Source organism: Hylobates moloch, unplaced genomic scaffold (genome assembly GCF_009828535.3).
Source record: "Hylobates moloch isolate HMO894 unplaced genomic scaffold, HMol_V3 SCAFFOLD_28, whole genome shotgun sequence".
Taxonomy (NCBI): Eukaryota; Metazoa; Chordata; class Mammalia; order Primates; family Hylobatidae; genus Hylobates; species Hylobates moloch.
The window spans coordinates 878793-904364 of record NW_026652303.1 but is presented as its reverse complement, the minus strand read 5'-3'; the positions used below and the strand labels follow the sequence as shown (position 1 = coordinate 904364).

Here is a 25572-nt window from a genome sequence, read left to right as displayed (position 1 = left end):
GGTGGGAACTTTAGGAGTGATTGGGTTATCCAGCCCTCATGAATGGGATTAGTGTCCTTATAAAAGAGGCTGAAAGTGACCCTTCACCCCTTGCGCAGTGTGGGGTTACAACAAGAAGATGACTGTCAATAAGACAGTGAGCCCTCAACAGACACTGACCTGCCAACCCCTTGATCTTAAACTTCCCAGCCTCTAGAATTGTGAGAAATAAATTTCTGTTGTTTTAAAGCCACCCAGTTTAGGGTATTTTGTTATAGCAGCTGGAACAGACTAAGACACATATATAGCATAATGTCAGGGAATGATAACATAGGGTCAGGAGACAGAGCATGGTTCAAGAATAATTTTTGCAGTCCTGCTTCTTCCAAAATGAGGTTGTTTCTGATCAGTCTCATTTTTTTGTGAATTTAAGTATAAATTTATTAGAAATTAAAATATAAATCATCTAAGAGAATTATAAAATGTCATAGAAAATTTAGAGAATTCACTGAGCAAATATAAAGACTCACCTCTGTAATATTCTTGCTAAAGTTTATTTTCAAATAATCCAGTAAATAAAAACCCCTATTATTACTTAATAGGTTCAAGGGAACACTTTAGACAGGGTGGTTAGCGAGTGCCTGTTGAAGAGGTGACTTCTGGCCAGAGACGTGAATGAGGAGAGCAAGGAAATCATGTGAATATCTGAGGCAAGAACAAACTTCTCAATGTATTTTATGACCACTGGAGAACCCAGACCTAAAGACCCAGGTTGTGAAATAATGAGCAGTAGAAAAGCAAACCTAACAGTTTTGTAAAGATAAAAATCGAGTTCCTGTTATGGCATGACAAGTCATGGGACTCAAAAATCACACAGACATAAACATTAACTTAGATGGATCCACGCCAGGGAAAGGTATGAATCCTTACCAAGCAAATTACATACACGGACAAGAGCCAGTGCTATCCACAAGCAAGCTATTCCTAGGTCATAAACTGATTTAAGAAACACATTTTCTTTAGAGTTTTGACTGGGTTGTGGCCATCTGCAAAAATGAAAACCCATTGGGAGAAAATCTGCATAGTTAAACATAAAACAATGAAAGGAAGTGTCAGCCTGTATCCCAGCCCTGAAATGGAATGAGCTCTGTTTCTGCACAGAAGGCAGTTAAGACAATGTCAGTTACCCATTCCACTCATTTTGGTTTATTTTAAGGAAAATGCAATCTATGCAGTGTTTAGGAAATTATATACACCTTTGAAATTAGGATTTATTGCAATTAGGTAGCCTTTAATAATGCAAAATGTGTATTTAAAAATACATTTAGTAATTAAGAATCATACTCGATGCTTTTAGAACACTAAAGTGGTTCATATTTCAATATACTTTCATCCAGATTACATTTTTTTCAGAAATAACATATTCTTTTAATCTTCTATTTTTATGAACTTTGTTAACAATGTTGAAAAGTAAAGACAACTGTTGAAATGTAAGCCCTTTTTGTCTGTTAAGTAATAGTAGGAGTTTTTATTTACTGGATTATTTGAAAATAAACTTTAGCAAGAATATTACAGAGGTGAGTCTTTATATTTGCTCAGTGAATTCTCTAAATTTTCTATGACATTTTATAATTCTCTTAGATGATTTATATTTTATTTTCTAATAAATTTATACTTAAATTCACAAAAAAATGAGACTAATCAGAAACAACCTCATTTTGGAAGAAACAGGACTGCAAAAATTAATATAACTGTCTTTTTTGTTGTTTTCTTAGAACTACTCAGGAATATATTACAGACTTCACAAAGAGGAATACTACTTTGCACTAAGTCATATTCTAACGACTATTAAGTTAGAATATGATTAATACAAGATATATACAAGAGTTCAGGCTAGAGTTACTCAAAGATTGATGAAGCCAGATCATGGAATGCAGTTTAGTGCAGTTATTAGGTGCAGTTTGACACGTTATTCACAATTTCCAGTGCCTCCAAAGTCCTCAGAGGAGCCAGTCTAAACAAGCAAAGCTTGTGGAAAGACTCTTGAAATTTTAACTTGTGTTTCTCAAAATGTTTCATGTAACTCTTTCCTATATCAGCTCTCAAACTTCTCTATGAAAAACAAATTCCTGAGATCGTTGTACCCTTTGCCATAGCAGTTCACGTTCTACACCCCTTGCTATAGCACTTAACAAATTTTGTAATGAAAAATTTTGCATTTATGTTTTCCCTCCTTGATTTTAAATATATTTCTTCAATGTAGAAACTTTTTTCGTACTAAATACTAAGTAAAGAGTAACACAAATTTTATATAAATTACACTTAGATATTTATGAAATGAATTAAAGAAATAACTTTCAAAATTTGTATACCAAATAGAGAAACAGACATGTTAAGAATTTAGTGGCCGGGCGCAGTGGCGCATGACTGTAATCCCAGCACTTTGGGAGGCCAAAGCAGGTGGATCACTTGAGGTCAGACCTAGTTCGTGACCAGCCTGGCCAACATGATGAAACTCCATCTCTAGTAAAAATACAAAAATTAGCCTGGTGTGGTGGCACGCGCCTGTAATCCCAGCTACTCTGGAGGCTGAGGTAGGAGAATCTCTTGAACCCAGGAGACAGAGGTTGCAGTGAGCCGAGATTGTACCACTGCACTCCAGCCTGGGCGACAGAGCGAGACTAAGTCTCAAAAAACAACAACAACAACAAAAAAAAAGAATTTAGTAAGTATCTGAGTTTTGAATAGTCCTTCACCCCAATTTACTATATAAATCTAATTTTCAAGCATTGGAACGTGGTCTATTTCTCAATTCTGTATACATTTAATTCAAGGTGCTGTAGCTGAGAGTTTGGAGTCTTCCTTTCCATGTCAGTAGGGGATGAGGAAACACACACACACACACACACACACACACACACACACACAACCCTGTTATCCTAAAAGCAGTTTTGGAGGTGGCTGAGAGGAGAGAACTTAGGAACTTAGCTGAGGAAATGATGAAAAGGACATTGTTTTGTGTCTCAGGAACCATGTGGAATTCCAAGATAAGAAAAACAGTTGCTAATTTGAGTATAAAAGCAGGAAACATGTTACACTTATTTCCTTTTATGCGAACACAAGTATATGAGGGGTTGTGTAAAAATTATTTTTCTCCTGCTGTACTACAAAGATAGAATCAAACTGCTTTTTTTCGACATACTGGTTTTTCTTTCTCTTTTTCTTCTCTTTCTTCTATTTCTTGTGGATATTATGGCTAATAACACAACAAGTTTAGGGAGTCCATGGCCAGAAAACTTTTGGGGTAAGGTATTTTCTTCTACTGTTTAAAATTTAAAATTAGGATGTAAGAAATGCACTGCGTGATTATTAAAACATTGAAAATCTCTGAGACATTTTGTTTACTATAACGTGATTACTTAAACTTTTCATGTTTATTAACAGAAATCTATTTCATGCGTTTAGCAGAAATATATTTATAGATATAAATATATACTTATATTTTATATGTCTTTATAGTGTTCTATGAAGATATTCAAGAAGAATCTGGGTATTAAGTACAGATTTTGGCTAGTGTCACAAAATATGATTAGGAAATAATGAGGATAAAAATAAAAAACATAACGTGGAGGTAATTCCTGCTTAGAATATGGCATGTAGATTGTGTCGGAAAAATGAACTTTCATTTGTTTGAAGGTTATAGATTGTATATTTTATTTTATGAAACCGAGATTTTCCATAGAGGCTATTTTCACTTATGTTGTGAATGTTATATGCTTTAATTTCCAAAGTGAATCCTAATAACATCTGTACTTAAATGAGTGAATTTAAAGTGCAAAAACACAGGTAAAATAAATGAATGACTTTAGAGTATAACAAATAAAATATGGAATAATATGAAATTTGAGAAAACTATAGTAGAAAAGATTAAGTGGAAATAACATCATGTGTAACATTCAATGGAATTCTATCACGGGGGGCGGGGGGACAGAACAATATAAAAGTATTTTTTGGAGTATTTTTTGTCTGAGTCCAGCCACAGCTAACAGTCAAGTGTTCCCTGATGTTGACAATGGGACTGTGCTGAGGTCAAAACTCAGTTGCTCCAGGTTAGAGGAACAAAGAAGAAGGGCTCACATGGGAAGTTGACATATACTCTTGGGTTCAGGGAAATTTTTATATTAAAGGAGGCAATTTAAATTAAATTCAGAAAAACACTTTAATGAAGAAAATAGTATATATGAACAGATCTGTTTATATGCCCAGAACAAGTTTTTAATCCTCTCAGTGAACAATTCAGACTTTCTGCTGTGATTCAAGGTGGGGTTTTGGAAACGTTCACATAAACAGTGAGCAGTAGTGGCCGACTTTTCCCAGCAATCTGTATGTCTACCATCACAGAAATCTGCATGAAAAGAATTCACTCCAGTCCTTTAACCTATGTGCTTTCTTAGATGAAAAATATGGGGACATATATTTATTGGTTTTAAAAGATATTAAAAATTCAGCATAAGAAAAAAAAGAATTAACTCATTCTTTTTTTCTCACCTACATTTATGTTTGCTGGAAGACTGAAAAGGAAGGATATTGGTGAGCTCCTAATAAATTTATGTAACAAAATTAAGAAGAAGAAAATAGATTATCCTAGTACATTGTAAAGAAAGGCTTTGGTAATGGGTTATTTTAGGTAGCTAGCACTAGACAGAAGGCTTTGAATTGTGGATGTCTGATTATATGCTTGTTGAAATATTATTTGCTGTCCTCACAGAGAAAATAAGTGCTAAATACACACTGAAAAAGAGCTAGAGTCTGTCTAAATCTAATTCATCATTATAAAAATGTTATCTGTATAAATTATTCAAAAGTAAAGTAGTTTTTGCAAAAATTAATATGTAGAAGCCAATCTATTTTTTTCGAGCCATTCAAAATTAAATTTAAGCTTTGCTTAAAAAAACAAATCATTATTCACTGACTAAAACATTAAAATAAACTTGATATTAATAAGAGAATGTTTAGTTGGAGTCCACCTATTGATTCTGAAAATTTAGATATTTTTAATATGGAAATCTGTGCTTAAGAGGGAATTAAAACCTATTATTTCAAAGACAAATACTAGTTTTTCCTTTCTGTTGTTATGTGACTGTAATGAAAATTAGATGAAAATAATGAAAACCAGAAAGGGGAGTGTTACATTGATAAACATTAACAAAGCCAATGGAAATACGGAGAGCAGATGTAATGTTAGATGATTTTAGGAAAATATATAAAAGATTGTATTATTGCTTCTGGGGTAAAAATATGAAGTATAAAATGTGAATAAAAATATAAACATATAAAATGTATACATTCCCTGAAATATAAATGTCAATCTTTTAAATTTCCATTGCTTTTTTGTATCTAAATTGATGTCTATTTTGACCACTGACTCCCAAAAATATTATTTTGAGAATCTTGTACAATGCAGTGTAATGCATTGTTATTGCTTCCAAAATCAGTCATCTGCTTGGCACATTGAATTTGAAAAATAAAGAAAAATAGCTTAGAAAAGGAAAACTTGTACATTGAACCGTATAAATTGCTCAGACGTAGCACACTTTAAGGTACAGAAAAAGTTGTTTTCCCAATATAACTTTTATGGTTTACTTTAATGAGCGCTGAATGATGGCATAATATCGGGTTATTACCAAAACAACAGCTTGCATTTTCATAGCTATCATCCACTAAAACTTCCTAAAGGTGTGCAAGCATTTAAGTGCAAGGGTTGGCAACAAAGTTAGCCTGAAAGTGACAACACAGATGCAGACTATCACCTTCCACTCCCTATTTTTGCTTTGTTTAATGCACTTACTTTCTCTATAAACATTCCCATAAAAGCTTCAGGAAACCTGGCTCGTGAAAATTTGCCATGTCCTCCTCTAAGGCAATAGGAGACAAATACTGAACTCAGTTATTCCCTTAGTACTTGAGAGTCCTGTGGAAGACGTGGTTTTGGTTGTTTCTGCTGTCTTATTCTGCATTTTTTTCCTTATGGCTAGCATTGTGAAAAGTTGGGGGAAGATATGGTTGCAGGAGTTTGCATTTATTCACTTAATTCTCACCAAAAGTACAATGTCTGTCTCAAAAGGATTACGCTCTTGGAGGCAGTTATGCGTCTATACATATGCACATACAAACCTATATAGTTGTGGAATAATACAAGATAACATATGATAAAACAGCAATGGTTGATAAGATGAGTTAAAACAATATAAGCCGGGCGCGGTGGCTCAAGCCTGTAATCCCAGCACTTTGGGAGGCCGAGGCGTGCGGATCACGAGGTCAGGAGATCGAGACCATCCTGGCTAACATGGTGAAACCTTGTCTCTACTAAAAATATTAAAAAAAATTGGCCGGGCGTGGTGGCGGGCGCCTGTAGTCCCAGCTACTCGGGAGGCTGAGGCAGAAGAATGGCGTGAACCCAGGAGGTGGAGCTTGCAGCGAGCTGAGATCGCGCCTCTGCACTCCAGCCTGGGTGACAGAGCAAGACTCTGTCTCAAAAAAACAAAAAACAAAAAAAACAAAAACAAAAAAACCAAAAACCAATATATGGCAGAAATAATCCCTAAATCATTCTCAGAAAAAAAAATGAGGTGCTATCTGTTCTTAGAAAGATAAATTTCAGACAGGGAGATAATTCTAAGAAGGACATTCTAGTCATTCATTTTTTTCCCTCATCAACTCATTCTCATTCAGTTCATTAGTTCACTCAGAAGCGTTCACTGACCATATTAGGCAATGTGTTAGGAGTCAGTGACACAAATAAGGCATTTCAAGAGGTTTGGGGAGCTCAGGAAAAATGTCACCAGCAAATATGCAGAAGTAAAAACACCCAGGCATGTTTGTGGAGAAACGAACGGCTTGACTAGAGAGTGTGTGTGTGGTTGTTTCAGGGACATAGTTGGTAAGGCAGGTTGGAGCCAGATTTCTGCAAGATTTTGAATGTCAGTGTAAAAGTTTGATCTAATTTAACCTGATCACTTGCAATCCAGTGATTTATAATCTCTCCATATTCCTCCCTTTGGGAATTTTCTTTAAGGTTGGAGAGGGTGTGTGGATGGGTGGAGGGGTGGAGGGATTATATTCTGTGTATTGGAGAGAGGGGACCTTTGGTGCTTGATCAAGTTCTGGCCTCTGCTGACATCTACTGACATGTATTTCTCATCAGCTTTTGAGACATTGCCCTTTTTCTGATTTTCACTGCCAAAATCTCCTACTATAAAATCTGGCTCACATGATCTGTGTAATATTAGCTAACAGCATGGCTTTTCCTTTCTGTAAATCCCTCTGGTCTACTGGCCCTTATTCAGGTACTTCTCCATCTGTCTCAATGGCACAGAACAATTTTCAATATTGTCCCATAACCCTAGAGCTGCAGGAACCTTCCTTAGGAGGTTGGGCTACATCAAGTGCCCTTGGCCTGGATGCAATAACACCATGCCCCCTACTCCCTACCTCACTTTCTTATCTGCCCTTCAGATACCCAGGGGTTCTCCGAGCAGCTTGCCATCTTTCCCAGGAAGCTGGAAATGAGTACCAGTTCCTCTGGGATTCCCTAATCAATCTGTAGCTCATCACAGGGAGGGATGGAGAGTGATGCTTCCCTTCTCCAAAACCCTTACAGGTCAAATTCTATATAGCTCTTCTCTTTGTCTCCCCAAAGCTCCTCCTCTTTGGATGCATGGAAATTGACTCACAGGCCATGGTTTATTCTTTCCTATACTGTTTATGATAACAAGTTATGTTCTTAAGTCCTTTAGGCTCTTAGCATTTAGAAACTGAACCAAAGCAAAAAAACTCAAAGCAGTCTTTTCTATTTTGAAAGATCCAACTATTGCAATAAAAATGTTGGCTTTCAAACTAGTATTTATTCTATACGTTTAAAAAAAATTTAGTAATTTAAATGTGAAGCATTGACTTTTCTTTTTTCTATGCATCCTTGCTAACAGACTTAATTCTCTCTAAGGTAATTGATGAGATGCAGGGTTATGAACTGATTTGTTGGGGATCAAGTGCTGTCAAGAGGAGGGATCCCTAGCTACTAGCAGCAAATACTGTTCTTTGGCCTGTAGAAAAATATGGCTCTTAAGGACCACCCCAGCAGACGGGCATAGGATGTTCCCAAAGAAGTTAAGAGGGGAACAGGTTTATGGCCTGGGCTTATGTCCCAAGAATTTCCACTATATCTTCCCCAAATTTGGAAACAAATACTATTTCTCAAATTCACTTTTTCAATTTGTATTTTAAAAAGAAATGTCTGTGTTGCATATTAAGAGTCTATTCATTAGTTTCCCTATCTCAGTTACCTAGAAAGTTTGAAAAACAAACATTTACAAATGCTTGTCTTCAAAATGCATCAGAATTACTAAGAATTATGAAAACTCATCTCTCACTGGACTCCATGCTCAGAGATTATGATTCAATAGATGTGAGATGGAGCCCATAAGACTGGACTTTTTAATACATGCCTGACCTCAAACTTCTGCATCTAAATTCATGAGAGAAAGTGGCCTATAACTGTCATTTCTCTGATAGCTTTGTCAGGTATCAATGTTAGGCAAGCCTTGTAAAACAAATTGGGACGTTTCCCCTACTTTTCTATTACTGGGAAAAGTTTGTATAAGATGGCATTGTTTATTGTTTAAGTGCTTGGGAAAATTCCTTATTGTAACTGTATGTAGTATTTTCAATTGGAGGGTTTTAAATGGCACATTCCATTTCTTTAACAATGGTGAACTACTCAGATTTTCTATCAATTCTGTTAGTTAAGGGAGTTTGTGTTTTCTAGGAATTTGCCCATTTGAATTAAATTTCAAAATATATTGCTTAAATGTTGTTTATGCCATTCTCATTAGTTTTTCAACATTTTATTATGAAAATGTTCAAACATACATAAATATTTGAAGAATTCTACAGTGAACACCCATATACCTTACCATCTGAATTCTATCCGTAACATTTTTATAATACTCATTTTCTTTGTCATTCTATTAGTCAATATATTTCAAAGTAAACTAAAGACATCAATACAGTTCCCCCTAATTACTTTAGTATGCATATCATTAACAGGAATTCAATTATGTTTTACAACTCTTTTTGTTTTAAAGTCAAATTTACATACAATGAAACATATAAGGTGAATAAAAATCAAGTGTACAAATCATAACAGAACATTTGTTGAATTTTGACATACACGCTTGAGTAACCCAAAGCCCAATCAAGATACATAATCACTGGCCCAAAAAGTTTCCAAATGCCCCCTCCCAGTCTAAAGGCTTTAAGACTTTAACATTTTAGCTTTCATATTTAGGATCCATAATTGTCCACTTCAAATTAAATTTTTGCATATAGTGTAGAAATTGAGGGATTGTTTTCATATTGATAGCCAGCTTTTTCTGCACAATTTCTTGAAAATATTTTGTTTTTTATTTTATTTTATTTTATTTTATTTATTTTATTTTTGAGACAGGGTCTCACTCTGTCATGCGGGTGGAGTGCAGTGGTGCAATCACAGCTCACTGCAGCTTCAACTTCCTGGGCTCAAGTGATCATCCCACCTCAGCCTCCCATGTAGCTGGGACTACAGGTGTATGCCACCACACCAGGCTAATTTTTTTCTTTTTGTATTTGTAGAGACGAGGCTTTGCCATGTTGCCCAGACTGGTCTCAAACTCCTGGGCTCAAGTGATTTGCCCACCTTGGCCTCCCAAAGTGCTGGGATTACAGGCCTGAGCCACTGTTTCCAGCCAAGACTTTCTCTATTCAAGTCCTTTGGCACCTTTGTTGAAAATCAAATGGTCATGTAAGTGTAAGCCTGTTGCTGAGATCTCCATTCTGTTTCATTTGTTGGTTTTTATAGTAAGTCTTAAAGTTACATAAATCTTCCAACTTTGTTCTCCTTTTTATTTTTTAAACAATTTTTATCACATAATTGTACATACTTATGGGGTACAGAGTGAAACATCAAAACAAGTATACAATGTGTAATGATCAAATCAGGGTAATCAGCACATCCATCACTGCAAACATTTATTATTTGTTTGTGCAAGAACATTCAAAATATCTTCTAGTTATTTGAAACTATACAATATATTATTAATTGTTTTTCTCTTTCAAGATTACTTTGGCTTTTTGTGACCTTTTGTATTTTCTCACTCCCAGGCTTTATTGAGGTATAATTGGCAAATAAAAACAATATATTTAAGGTATACAACATATTTTGATATACATATATATTGTAAAATGATTACCACAATCAAGCTAATTAATACAACCATCACCTCAGGTAGTTAGCTTTATTTCTGGTGGTAAAAATATCTAAGATCTACTTTTTTGGCCAATTTCAAGTATAAGAAATAATTTCATAACTACAGTCACTATGTTGTATGTTAGGGCTCCAAGCTCCTGTGCAACTGAAACTGCATTTTTTTGCTCAGCATCTCCCTTTTTCCCTCACCCCCAAACCACTGGCAATCATAATTCTCTTCTCTGCTTTTATAACTTCCTCTTTTTTACATTCCACAAATAAGTGCAATCATGCAGTACAGATGCTCATCCACTTACGATGGGGTTATATCCAGACAAACTCATTGTAAGTTGAAAATATCAGGTTGAAACTGTATTTACTAGAGCTAAACTACTGAACATCATAGCTTAGCATAGCCTAACTTAAATGTGCTCAGAACACTTACATTAGCCTTCAGTTGAGCAAAATCATCTAACACCAGGCCTATTTCATTAAAAAATGTTGAATAGCTCATGTAGTTTGTTGAACACTATACTGAAAGTGAAAAATAAAATGGTCATATGGGTACTGGAAGTACAGTTTCTACTGAATGCTTATGGCTTTTGTACCATCGTAGCCAAAACATCCCAAATCCAACCATGGTAAGTTGGAGGCTGGCTGTATTTGTCCTTCTGTGCCTGGTTTATTTCACTTAGCGTAATGTCCTCCAGGCTCATCTAGGTTGCTGAAAATGACAGGATTTTTTTTTAATGCTGAATAATAACATTCACTTATTGTATACAGATGGTCCCTGACTTATGATAGTTCAACTTACAATTTTTTGACTTTATGATGATATGAAAGTGATACACATTCAGTAGAAACTGTATTTTGAATTTTGATCTTTAATGTTTATTATTTTAATTTATTATTATTATAAAATTTTCCCTTGCTTTGGTGCATTCCAGCCTTGGACTCATAGACTCCAGCTGATTAAGATAAAACAATTGGTATAGAAATTATTAAAAGAACACTCAAAATTCCAGTAATGACCATTGCTAAGAATGCAAGTGTTGAAAGATCTTCGATAGTTGAGAAAATTATGCAAAGTTCCTCAGAAGTTGGTTATGATGCTATGGTCAGAGATTTTGTGAATATGGTGGAAAAAGCAATTATTGACCCAACAAAGGTTGTGAGAGCTGCTTTATCGGATGCTGCTGGTGTGGCCTCTCTGTTAACTACAGCAGAAGTTGTAGTCACAGAAATTCCTAAAGAAGAGAAGGACCCTGGAATGGGTGCAATGGGTGGAATGGGAGGTGGTATGAGAGGTGGCATGTTCTAACTCCTAGAATAGTGCTTTACCTTTATTAATGAACTGTGACAGGAAGCCCAAGGCAGTGTTCCTCACCAATAACTTCAGAGAAGTCAGTTGGAGAAAATGAAGGAAAGGCTGGCTGATGTTTAAGAAATCATTGTAACCATCAGTTACTGGTTACAGTTGACAAAATATATAACGGTTTACTGCTGTCATTGTTCATGCCTACATTGTTCATGTTATTTTGTATTTTTGAATAAAAAGACATTTGTATATTCCTGATACTGGGTACAAGAGCCATGTACAATGTGCTGCTTTCAACTTAAATCACTGAAGTATTTTTACTACTATTCTGTTAAAATCAGGATTTTGGTGCTTGCCACCACCAGATGAGAAGTTAAGCAGCCTTTCTGTGGAGAGAATAATCGTGTACAAAGTAGAGAAATATCCAATTATGTGACAACTTTTGTGTAATAAAAATTTGTTTAAAGTTAAAAATTTTACCTTTTATTATTATAAAGCTGGATTTTGTTAGATGATTTTGCCTAATTTTAGGCTAATATAAGTATTCTGTGCATATTTAAGGTAGGCTAAGCTAAGCTATGAAGTTTGGTAAGTTAGGGGTATTATATGCATTTTTGACTTATGGTATTTTCAATGTACGACGGATTTATCTAAATCCAACCTCATCATAAGTCTAAGAGCATCTGAAATACAACATTCCCATTATAGAAACCACATATATGTGTGTGTGTGTGTGTGTGTGTTTGCATATATATGTCACCATATTTATCCATTCATCTGATGATGGACACTTAGGTGGATTATGTATTTTGGCTATTGTGACAATGCTGCAATGAACATGGAAGTGCAGATATCTCTTAGAGATTCTGATCTCATTTCCTTTTAATGTACACCTGGAGGGATTGCTGAATTCTATGTAGTTCTATTTTTAATTTTCGAGGAACCTTCATACTATTTTCCACAATGACTGCATCAATTTACATTTTCATCAATACTGTACAGTTTCCTTTTCTCCACATCCTCACCAACACTCATTATCTTTTGTCTTTTTAATAATAGGCATTTTGGCACGTGTGAGGTGATATTCCATTGTGGCTTTGATTTGCATTTCCCTGATGAGTAGTTATGTTGAGCATTTTTTCATCTACCTGTTGGTCATTTGTGGGGCTTCTTTTGAGAGATGTCTATTGAGGTTCTTTGCTCATTTTTAACCAGATTGTTTTCTTGCTTTTGTGTTGTGTGAGCTTCTTATATGCTTTAGATGTTAACTTCTTATCAGATATACGGTTTGCAAATATTTTCTCTCATTCTGTAGGCGTCTCTTCTCTCTGTTGATTATTTCCTTCACTGTGCAGAAGCTTTGTAGTTTGACACAATTCTACTTGTCTATTTTTGCTTTTTTCCTTTGCTGTCATATGCAAAAACATAATTGCCCAGATCAATATCAAGTTTTTCCCTATGTTGTCCTCTAGTAGTTTTTTGGGTTTCTGGTCTTAGGTTTGTATCTTTAATCCATTTTGACTTGATTTTTCTATGTGGTATGAGATAAGGGTCCAATTTTATTCTTCTGCATGTGGATATGCAGTTTTCCCATTACCTTTTATTGAAGAGGCAATAATTTCCCCATTGTGCATTTTTGATATTGTTGTCAAATATCAATTGTCACAAATGCATGGATTTATTACTGGGCTTCCTCCCTATTATGTTTCATTAATCTAAATCTCTATGTAAATGCCAGTACCATGCTGTTTTGACTATTATAGCTTTGTAGCATATTTTAAAATCAAGTTGTGTGATGCTTCCAGCTTTGCTTTTATTGTTCCTTTGTATTGTCATCATATACAACTTAGTGTCATTTGTAAAATAATACAAACAGCCTGTTTATTGGAATTTTAGTTGATTTAGTTATATAAATTTATTTATATATAAAAATAAATTTAAGGGCAGTTGGCATTTTAATAATATTGAGGCTTATAATTCACAAATATAGTATATCTCTCCACTTTTTAGACCTTTAATTTCTTTCAGTAGTATTTCAAAATTTGTGGTGCAGACATCTTGCATACATTTTGTAAAAAAAGATTCCTAGGTATGTTATGCTTAATGATGCTATTGTAATGGTGTAATTATACTTTCCAGTTGTTTGCTGCTAGTATATAAACATATTTTTATAGGTACGTCTTAAATTCTGCAATCTTGCTTAATATAATTTGTAGTTATATTTTAGAATGCATAAGATTTTCAATATAAAAACAAGCTAATAGCTGAGTGCATTGATGTGTGCCTGTAGTCTCGGTTACTTGGAGACTGAGGCAGGAGGGTCATTTGAGCCCAAAACTTTGAGACCAGCCTGGATGACACAGTAAGTCCCTGTCTCCAAAATCTCTTAAAAACTAAATCAATCAATCAAGCTAATAGATTTATTTATATCCTGTCCCAATTCTTTGTATTATAATTATTACATATTAAATCTATATAAACTACACATTTCATATGAAAATATTTTAATTTTTGCTCTAACTAGAAAAAAATGTATTTTAAAGAAATTGAGGGAAAAGAGTCTTCTATATTTACTCTGATACTATTTCTGATTGTCTCAATTTCTTCTTAAAGATCCCATTTTTCATTTTCCCCAGACTAAGGATTTTCTTCAGCACGTTTTAGTGTAGGTGTGCTGGTGATTAATTTCAATTCTGTTTCACCTGAAAGAGTATTTATTTCACTATTATACTTAAGGGATACTTTTGCTGTATATAAAATTCTGAGTTGACAGCTTTTTAAAATCACTTTAAAATATCATTGTGTCTTATTAAAAGTGAGTAGTTATTCAAATAATTGTCTTTTATGAATGTAATATTATTATTATTGGCTGTGTTCAAGTTTTTTTGTTAACCTTTGATCTTCAGCTGTTTGACTATGATGTGCATAGTTCTTTATATATATTCTGCTTGATGTTACTGAGACTCCTGATTTGTAGATTAATTTGTTTCACTAATTTTGAAAAATTTCAACCTCATTTATTCAAAATGTTTTTGCTCCATTCACCCTTTCCTCTGTTTTGGGGATTATAATTGCACATCTGTTAAATATTTTTATATAGTTCCACAAGTCTTAGAGGCTTGCTTTTTCCCCCCAATATTTTTCTCCATTTTTCAGATTGGATAAGTTCTATTAATACACCTTTAAGTTGGCTGATTCTTTTCTCTCTCATTTTAATTTCACTGTTAAGCTCATGGTATAAATCTTTTTTAGTTCTCATTTTTTTAGTTTTAGAATATCCATTTTGTTATTTCTGATAGTTTCTATTTCTTTGCTGAAATTTCCTATCATATTATTCATTGTGAGTGTTAAGAAATCATTGAACATGGACATATGAGTTGCTTTAAAAATTTTGTCTGCAAATTATATCTGGGTCATCTTCAAGTCTGTTTTTGTTAACTGTCTTTTCTCTTGAGAATGGGTCACATTTTCCTGTTTCTTCATGTGCCAAGTAATTTCATATTGTATCTTGAACATTTTGAATGGATTCTGCTGTATTACCCTGAAGAGTGTTATGATGTATGTTTTTCCCCCTAGTTTATTTTCACAGGCAAATAACTCTGTGGAACTACAACTACAGAAACCTATAAAGCCTGTCCCTTGGGCAGCAGCTTAAATCTCACTTTAGTTTATTTTTTTTCTCTAGTGCTGTTTGTAATATGTCCTGTATATGTGTGATTCAGGAGTCAACCAAAGATATGTGAAATGTTTATAAATAAAATTTGGGGATTCTCCTCTCTGGCCTTCTCTTCTCCAGGATTTCCCTCTCACATTCTTAGCAGCTCTTGTTTCCACAGTCTCTGTCCTTTGTTTCTCAAGATCAGAAACAGTGCAGGTTTTTGACTGTAGCTTTACCTGTCCCAGACTGGAAGCTTCCCTCAGGTTAAAAGTTTTGAAAACTGGAGCTTGACTAGTACTTGCTGTTCTTTTCTTCCAGGTCTCAACCCCTCTCTAGTATCTACAAGCATTTGGTCATTCTTAAGGCCTTTAGGTAGAATTTTTTTTTGTATTGTTTTCAGTGTTCATAGTCATTATTACTTGAAAGGGTCAGTTCATAAAAGCTGATTTGGAATCCTAGCTTGATGTTTTTATTGCCTGTATAATCTGTTCTAATGTCACGTTTCTTACTCTTGATATTGGTGATTTTCTCTCTTTCTCTCTGTCTCTTTCTCTTGCTCCTGCCCGCTCTTTTTCCTTCTTTCTCTTTCTCTCCTCTTTCCATCCTTGTCATTCCAATTAGTATTTTATTAATTTTTATTAGATTTTTTTCATATCTGGCTTTGATAATTTCCTCTATTTTTTCTTTTTCTTTTTTTTTGTCCCTGTTTCATTAAGTTCTGCTTTCTCTTATTTACTGTATGCTACTTTACTTATGTTTCAGCTAGTGATCTTTTCTTAGCTTCTTAATATGGAAACCGAAATAATTGATTTTTTAGGCTTTGTTATTTTAAAATATATACCTATAAAGCTATAAATGTTCTTATGAATATGGCTTTAGGCACATCTCACATGTTTTGATATTTCACAATTTTATCAGAATTCAGTTAAAACATTTTATAATTTTCATTAGATATTTTATTTAATTATCTTAATAGAGCCTCAATCTCTGCTGAAAATTTTTAACTTGTTAATTTTTTAAACACATTAATCAAGTTATTTTAATATTTTTGTCAGATAATTCAAATATCTTCATAACTTACAGATATTTTTCCATTTTCTATTTGTTCTTTTAGTTTTTGTTTACTTTGTCTTGCCTCTTAAGATGACTTGTAATTTATTATTTATAACACATATATATAATAACATTAGGTATATATAAATTTATTTAAATATATTACTTTCTATTTTATATATATGTATAAAACTTTCCTTCTGGCAGTTAGGGGAAGATCTCCTCAGTCCAGCTGGGGATTGCTCTATATTTTTATCTTTGTGAGGTCTGGTCTTTTTCCTGTTTACCATTAATCTTAGGTAGTAGATCCTAGGGGGCCTAATTCCAGATTCTGGGATGTTTCCTAGGGTCCAACTTCCTTGGCAGCCCCTGAACACCAACTTATGTTTTCTAAGCTTACTGATAGTACACAGCATTCTACTCAGATATTTTTGTTTCTCTTTACAGATTATTGTGATGAAAGATTTTCTTTTCTCTTGGAATTTGCTCCTTTGATTTAACAGTTTTAATAAGTCTCTGATGGCTTCAAACAAATTTAAGAAAATATTTTATTCTCCATTGTATGCTTGCTCTCAGTGGTTTGATACATGTTAGTCTATCATATACAGAAAGGGGTGTGCTACCTTGATACTTTTGAATTTGCCCTCACCTCTAGCAATACTGTTAACTAATTATATTCAGAATATGGCTTGTGCTTTATAATTTTGATCAAAACTACTTTCAAATCTCCAAGCCTTTTGTTTATTTGACCACTACCATTCACAAAAAGGCATCTACAATTTATTTTTTCCATGAAGCTTTTTTAAGCATTCCAGATATATGTTATCCTCCTGTCTTTCAAATATAATGACATTTTCAGCTCATAATGCTTATGCAATTCATTCACATTTTCTTAAAGAGTATAAATTAATGAATGTAGTTTCCATTAACCAGGAAGGAAAAAAGAAAAACAAGTTCCATTTAGGATTCAGAGGTGGGACAGGGTGTCATTTTAGGTAGAGCAGCCAGGGTAGGCCTCAATGAGAAAGTTACATATGAACAAAAGACCTGAAATTAACCATACAGATAGCTGAGGAAATAATTTTAGGAACAGATTACAACCAGGGATGGGCCCTAAGTCAGGAGCCAGCCCATCTGATGTACTTAAGGAATGGTGAGGGAAGTGCAGACAGAGCTGAGTGACCCAGAGGAAGAGTAGAGGAGATGGGCTCAGATAATTGGGAGCCTATCAAGTAGGGTCTTTTAGGACATTCTTAGGCATTTGCTTTTATTCTGGGAGAAGTGGAGGATTTAGAATGGAAGAGTGATATGATTTGACTTACATTTTAAAATGTTCTCTCTGACTACTGCATTGAGCACATTGTTGGGGTGTGAGGGACATGGCAAGGACAGATGCAGGAAGACCATATTCCAGGTCACAGATGTGGGAATGTGGCCACTTGGATCAGTGAAGTCGCAGAGTGGGTAGTGAGAAGTTGAATTCTGCATTTTTTTTTTTGTTTGTGAAAACAGATCCAATAAGATGTTCTGGCAGATGAGATATAATGGAAAATACTCCTTGGCTGTTTAAATTATTATAATCAATCAAATTTCTATGCCCTAAATATTATTCTCCCTAAAAATCCTTTTTGTCAAAAGTAGTTCTATTGCCTGAACCACTCTCCTATATACTCTACGATACCAAGGACTTCATGGTCTGCTTTGGTGAACGTTGAACTTATGATTCTTACAACTGCAAAGGGTTTTTGAATGTTTTAAACAATGTTTCATTCTGCCGTCACTGATCAAATCACTTTCAGAATTGGAATGATTCAACTCAAGGCCACTAGATGGTGAACTCTACTAAATTTTAATATGAGTGGATGGAATCTGAGGTATTGATTATATTTACTAAAAGTCATACTTAATATTACAACATTAAAATTGGAAGACACGAACGTGGCTGTTATTATCAGGCCAAGAAGGGTCAAATGACTTGAGGAAATTACACAGCTATTAGCAGTAAGAGCCAGTGTTCATTGAGGCTTGTTATGTGCCATCTGCTTGCTAGTTTTGTAGGTACGTATTACAAATTAAGATGACATATATTTAATTTATATGGCATACCTTACAAATGTTAGAGTTTTTTCCTTCTGCTTTCAAAAGGAAAGTTACATTTTTAAAAGTAATCATTTGGTCTCCTAAGTTGCATTATATTGCAATTATAAGAAGAAAGATTATGGCTCATTTTTCTTTTCCTAAGATTGTTGAGAAGTAAGAAGGCATATCATTTTTTAAAAAGCAATATCTTTGCCAATGTCTTTTTTTTCAGTTACATTTTCTTCTACACTAGGTTTTAAAAAAGGCTTCCAAAATACATTGTCAAAAGTCTGCCAGAATGGAATTACATATATGAAAATTTAAAGCTGTATGACTAGTAGATGCTGCTTTCATCACACAGTTTCTAAATTCTAGTGTGGGCAGGTCAGAAAAATCATTAACTATAATTAAATGAAAAAAATGTGTATGAAAGACCACCCCTGTTACTTGACTCAACATCTCTTTCTCATTGCCTTTCTGCATTTCTACATTTGCCTTTGCTGTTTGGACTTAAGGGAGCTTAAGAAGATAGATAAGCATTTTACCATATATCTCAGGAAGTCTTAGAAATTCTTCTGTCAGCAGTATTATTTGTAGGTGTTTTAATATTCTGCAAGGTATAAGAATTAGTGCAATGATTTCTGATATGGTTTGGCTGTGTCCCCACCCAAATCTTATTTTGAATTCCCACATGTTGTGGGAGGGACCCGGTGGGAGGTAATTGAATCATGGGGGCAGGAATTTCCTGTGCTGTTCTCGTGATACTGAGTAAGTCTCACGAGATCTGATGGTTATTATAAGGGAGAGTTTTCCTGCACAAGCTCTCTTTGTCTCCTGCTATCCATGCAAGATGTGGCTTGCACCTGCTTGTCTTCCACCAGGATTGTGAGGCCTCCCCAGCCATGTGGAAATGTAAGTCCAGTTAAACCTCTTTCTTTTGTAAATTGCCCAGTCTCAGGTATGTCTTTATCAGCACCATGAAAACAGACAACACAATTTCTAAAGTGTGTATTTTACTGACTTTATGGATTAAGAAGTCATTTTCATGATATGCGTACTCTACTGAGCAAAAATTAAACAAATCCATATCAAAAGCAATGTTTTTGTAATTTTTATAATTTCTGTTGCACCCCCATCTTATCCTACTTTATACTCATTCAAAATTTAAATAGCCTATTATCATGTGTATATATTATTATTATGATTCTCACGTACATTTTAAATTCATTATTTAATCCTTTTTGGATATCTATATAACCCAATATTTGATGATATTTTAAGTCATTTCTCCAAATTTTGGGCACAGACAATAGGTTTACAGTATCAAATCAAAGTATTACCAAGCCACAGATCATTTTAAATAGGTTTGTTGTCAAATTCCTCTCATGGAAATATTGTTATAGTTTTAGTGCCACAAAAATAATCTTTTTACTTCCCAAACTGAAACTTGTCATTTAAGAAGAGTGTGATGGTCCAATATATTCTATAATAACTTGTCCATTAGAGTTTGGATATTATCCTAGTTTTCTTACATCAGAACAATAATATATTTTGGAAATAAAACAGTCATCTGAAATATAAATATATTTCTCACTCCATGTATTTTTGTTGTTTTTGCTAATATACTCAATCGCTGTAGTTTATTTAATTAATTTATTTTTACTTTTTATAGAGACAGTTCCCATTATGTCACCCAGGCTGGTCTGGGCTCAAGCGATCCTCTCACCTTGGCCTCGCAATGTGCTGGGATTATAGGCATGAGCCACTGCGCCTGGCCTCAATCTCAATAATTGACAAGAAATTATTTTTCATTGATTGTGTATTTAAATAGTTTCTATTTTTTTCTCGAGTCTAAAGTTTGCTATTATTCCACTATGAATAAGATTTATATTGGGAATATCTGATTTGTCAGAAGGTGAGCGGCTCAAAGGGCATACACAGAGATCATGTATAAGGACTCTTGTAACCTTTAAATGCTTTCATTGAGTAACTGAATATATTTTCTCCTTTCAGATTCTGGTTTAACTCCATTTTGCTGAAATCAAAGAAATATCTCTTTTTAAATTTTATCTATTATGCCTGCTTATATACTGAGATATTTAGCATCTTCAGTCAGACTCTAGTAGTGGTTAGGTACATTTACACACAATATAAGGACATATACTTTGTAAATTTGAGTATTTGTCTTCTCATTTATATCATACACGAGTGTAACTAATAGTTCTCTAACCAGTGATATTGCCAATTAATTATTACAATAAATCAAGTGTTAATTCTACCACATAAACCTTAGCTTCTGTTTCAATATCTATAAAATGAGGAATTTATGTCCAACACATTTTCAAGAGCTTGTTTTAGCTGAAACTCTATTTCTATGAGTCCATAGCTGAACTTGTTGATATTTAAAAGTCTCCACTAAAGGCTATTGATTCACGGAAATGTATCTGTAGAACACACAATATTATTTAACCACCATTCTCTCAACTATTTCTGTTCATAACAGGCTACAAGATATTCTGGTATTGAATCGACCAATTTTTATGCAGTTTATATTGCTCATTTTCATTTTAGATTAATATTTTCTTACCTTACACTTAGAAAATAAATGAGCAATTTAGCTATTAATTAAGATGCTTTGGTCTCAAATCCTCACTTGACCTTCACCAGGTGTGGGACTATGGGCTTGTTACTTACCTCTCAGTAGCCACAACTATTAAATGGGAATAACGCTAGCATTTCCTTTATTGGGATGCTTGAGGATTAAGTGACATAATATGCTAAAAAATGTGCCTGGGAACTTTGCATAAAGTCATTGCTTTAGAGAATGTTGATATAACTATTTGTACAGATAATTGTGAAAGTAGGACACAATAAATGTAGCTTTTCCACAGGAGATAAATGTGACCATATATGGTGGAAGGACACTGAACTATATCCTAAAATTAGACAGCAGTGATTATTCCTTTGTAGTTATTAACATTAGTTTGTTTTGTTATTTCTGCATTCTAGGTAGTCTACGTATTATCACAGATTACAACAATATGCTAAAAAGAACCTTGGCAATCATAAAATCTAACTCCTTTATATACATGTATAATGAAATCAGTGGGTCTGAACAAATTCCCTAAAAATCACAAAACATATTAGGAACAGAGCTGAGTTTGGAACCCTGTATCAGAGAGCTTTTGCCATGTAACAATCCACCCCCAAACACAGTAGCTTAAAATAATAATAATTTGCTTAGCTCACAATCCTGTGGATTGGGAATTTGAGATGAAATCAGCTTGGTGTATTTTCTGCTGGTCTTTGCTCATGTGTCACAGTCATTTGGTGAGTTGACTAGCATCTGAATTATCTAGGATGATGCCATTCATATGTCCAAGTTAGCAGGCTCTTGGTTAGGGCAGTAGGGGTTCCTGGGCCATGTGTCTCTCATCATCTGGCAGGCTAGTCTGGCCTCATTTATATGCTGACAATGGCAGGGGTCCCAAGAGAAGGAAGGGTGGATGCTGAGCCTCTTGTAGCTTAGGCTTGAACTTGTATAGCTTCAATTCCATTGCATCCTACTCGTCAAAGCAAGTCATGAAGCTCGCCCAGATTCAAGGGGTGGGGAAATAGACTCTATCTCTTGATGGGAGGAACAGCAAAACATTTGTGGCTATTTTCTCCCCCTCTTCCCTAGTCTCACAACACCCATCAGCTAATTTTCAGGCTATGGCTCTCTCAATACAGACTACCTAGATAAGCAATTAGATATGATAGCTTACCTTTCTACTTAGCAGTAACTCATTTTTGTCTAGGAAATGTAGGAGTCTTTATTGAAGATGTGATACTTGAAGGTAGAGCTTGAAGAATGAGTTTTCCAGACAGAAGATTAAAAAATTGAATTCAGATATAAGGACACATATGTGGAAAAGCACAGAGTTTTTGAGAGAACGACAGGCTTTGGTACAGTGAGAAACCAACATGACTTGTGGGTTAGATCATGGTGGGGAAATGTTAGGGACAATAGGTTAGATCATGGAGGGGAAATGTGGGGGACCAACAGGCTGGGAGAGTCTTCTAATATCCACAATTTTTCTTTGCAAAGTGGTGTGATGAGGGGAGACTCAGTTACCCAGTTTCATTAAAAAATATGTATTTAGTTTACAAGAGGCAGTAAGGTAGCATTTCCATTACGAAAAGGCATTTTTCTCCCCAGAAAGGGAAATCTGAACAAATTACAAGTTCTATGAATTACAGAATACTGGTATGTAGCCGAGACTCTATGGAGGTTCAGGTGACAGGAATTTCATCATTACAAGGGCATAATAGAAGCATGAGCTGGAACCTGGGAAACAAGAAAGAGCCCAGTAGTCTGCACAGGTCAAGTCATCAAAGAGTCAGAGATATAGGTGACTGTCTGGGAGTTCAGGAAATATGACATAAATCAGTCCGCTGGCCAGATGGTTCTATCCCAGCACTTCCTATCTCAGAAAGAACAAAGGAAGTGAGGCATCATGAAGACTGCAGGTGGCAGAAATCAATGTGATTGATGAAAGCAGACAGAGGAAAAGGCAACGTTAAAGTGATGACAAAATTCTTTATCAATCTGGCACATTAGTTACTACTATAACTCAAAAGGAAATCAACTTTGGGCTACATCTGCAACTCTATAAAAAATGGATGAACTAAACGCCATAGATTAATGACATCAAGTAAGACTACTTTTTTATTTCTTAAAGATGATAAAACAGGTTAAGTGACCTGGAATGCCACAGCTCAAAGTGTTATTTTGTATCTTTCTGCTTGAATAAATGGAAGCATTATCAGCTTCTATTTGTTCATATCCACCTAACACTGTCTTCTATTTCCCTAATTCAAAGTATGTTTAAATTAATCATGTATTCTATGAATTACAGTATGTATGCTGACCCTTGTTTTTAGTTGAAAACCTATTTAAAATTGATTTAGTAATTTGTTTTCTTTGTTTCAGAGGGCCTTATCACGTCCTTCACCGTATCCATGGCAATCGGGCTGGTACTTGGAGGATTTATTTGGGCTGTGTTCATTTGTCTGTCTCGAAGAAGAAGAGCTAGTGCTCCCATCTCACAGTGGAGTTCAAGCAGGAGATCTAGGTCTTCTTACACCCATGGCCTCAACAGAACTGGATTTTACCGCCACAGTGGCTGTGAACGTCGAAGCAATCTCAGCCTGGCCAGTCTCACTTTCCAGCGACAAGCTTCCCTGGAACAAGCAAATTCCTTTCCAAGAAAATCAAGTTTCAGAGCTTCCACTTTCCATCCCTTTCTGCAATGTCCACCACTTCCTGTGGAAACTGAGAGTCAGCTGGTGACTCTCCCTTCTTCCAATATCTCTCCCACCATCAGCACTTCCCACAGTCTGAGCCGTCCTGGTTACTGGTCCAGTAACAGTCTTCGAGTGGGCCTTTCAACACCACCCCCACCTGCCTATGAGTCCATCATCAAGGCATTCCCAGATTCCTGAGTAGGGTGCTTTTGGTTTTTGTTTCTTTCTTGTCTTGTCTTTTATTGAAATGAAATCATAAATAGGCTAAACAGAATTTTGAGGGCATGGCCCAAATAACTAATGAGTTCCAAGTTGAAACATGGTTATGCAAGTTGGACATTACAACGTAAAACACATTTTCTTCAAACATGTTTTCCCTTTTGTTTCAAAGAATGTAATATTTTCCCCCAAGGGTTTTATATTTATGCATTTTGTATTCAATGTGAGGCTTATTAAAAATAATGATTCTAATGTAAGAATCAGCTAAGATGTATTATATATATTTTGATTAAAATTAAAACTTTAGATGTTTGTGGATTACAATCCTCATTTACTTCCAATGTGACTAGAAAGAGAAAAAAAATCACTGTGTCACTTTAAAGAAAAATCTAAGGAATTTGGATTTTACTTTCTTTAGAATGACAAGTGAATCATATTGACATTTTACAATCTTGGATTTTTTTTTTTCCTTTGAGACAGGGTCTTGGTCCATCGCCCAGGCTGGAGTCGCAGTAGCATGATCAGGACTCACTGCAGCCTCTATCTCCCAGGCTCAAGTAATCCTCCCATCTTAGTGCCCCAAGTAGCTGGGACTACAGGGGTGCACTACCACACCAGGCTAAATTTTTTTGAATTTTAGTAGAGATGAAGTCTCACTATGTTACCCAGGCTGGTCTCAAACTCCTAAACTCAAATGATCCTCCTGCCTCGGCCTCCCAAAGTGCTGGAATTATAGGCATGAGCCACCATGCCTGGCCAATCTTGGATTTTTAATGGAATATGTGGGCACAAAATGACAGAACATAGGACATTTTAAAGTTCTTTGATTTTATCATTATAAGAAGTGTGGGTCTCAAGCACAGGAAACTGAACTCTTTTGGTGTCACTGGATGTTTCATTTTTGACACTAATTTTTTCTGGACAAACTCTTTATGTGTTTTTCCCAAGAATAGTTATCTACTTCCTTGAGGCAAAATCTTTAGATTTACTAACATGATGATTTACCTTTTCTTCACCGTTGTCGTTACATTGTTAGAAAAGCAACAGGAAAAAATCCAATTCATTTGGCCTAAAAAGAAGCCTCAAGTTTAAAATCAAGCTCACATTTTTCTTAAGGGAAAAATTTTCTTTCTTAAACTTACATCTAGAAACTTGGAAAGCACTTTCTCTGGTGATCTTCTTTTGTAACTTCACCGACAAATAAGTATGAGTCACTGGGGAGAGAGTTTGTTATTGAAATAGATGTTGCCCATGAAGAATTCTCCTTCCTGGATTGACTCTTAATCATCAGGCGTCATTCCTGGTTTGCTTCTCTACGAATCTCGATTCCAACTTCTCTGCAGAGTCTTTGTACAGTGATTAAGCCATGCCAGATGGTCTTTGGTGCACACAGTTATTTAAGAATCCACTTCCACAGGTGGCCGCCCTTGTAAGGAAGAATGCATCCCTAAATGTGGACACCAGAGAGCTCCAGTGGGCAGATGTCTGTGGCTGCCCTTCTCATTTAAGGACATGAGTTGACTGGAGTATTACTCAAAAAGTCCGTGGTTCATTTCCAGTATTGTGAATATTTAGTTTATGTGGCCATTTCTTTGTTTCCTTGAACACTGGGATTTTCAGTGAAAAAGTACCCTCTTTTTCATTTCCTATTGCAGTGGTCACAGCTAATAGTGTCTGAACATGGTTCAAGAATAA

The 25572-nt window shown here is 35.0% G+C and overlaps 1 protein-coding gene across 1 annotated transcript; it reads left to right on the top strand.

The window, feature by feature from the left end:
- Positions 1–3138: 3138 nt before the first annotated feature.
- LOC116463182 (myc target protein 1) lies at positions 3139–24218 on the top strand. Its single transcript, XM_032146178.2, has 2 exons — positions 3139–3283; positions 23345–24218. Exons 1-2 carry the CDS (start codon positions 3232–3234, stop codon positions 23854–23856), a joined length of 564 nt encoding a protein of 187 aa, XP_032002069.2. The 5' UTR covers positions 3139–3231; the 3' UTR covers positions 23857–24218.
- Positions 24219–25572: the final 1354 nt, after the last annotated feature.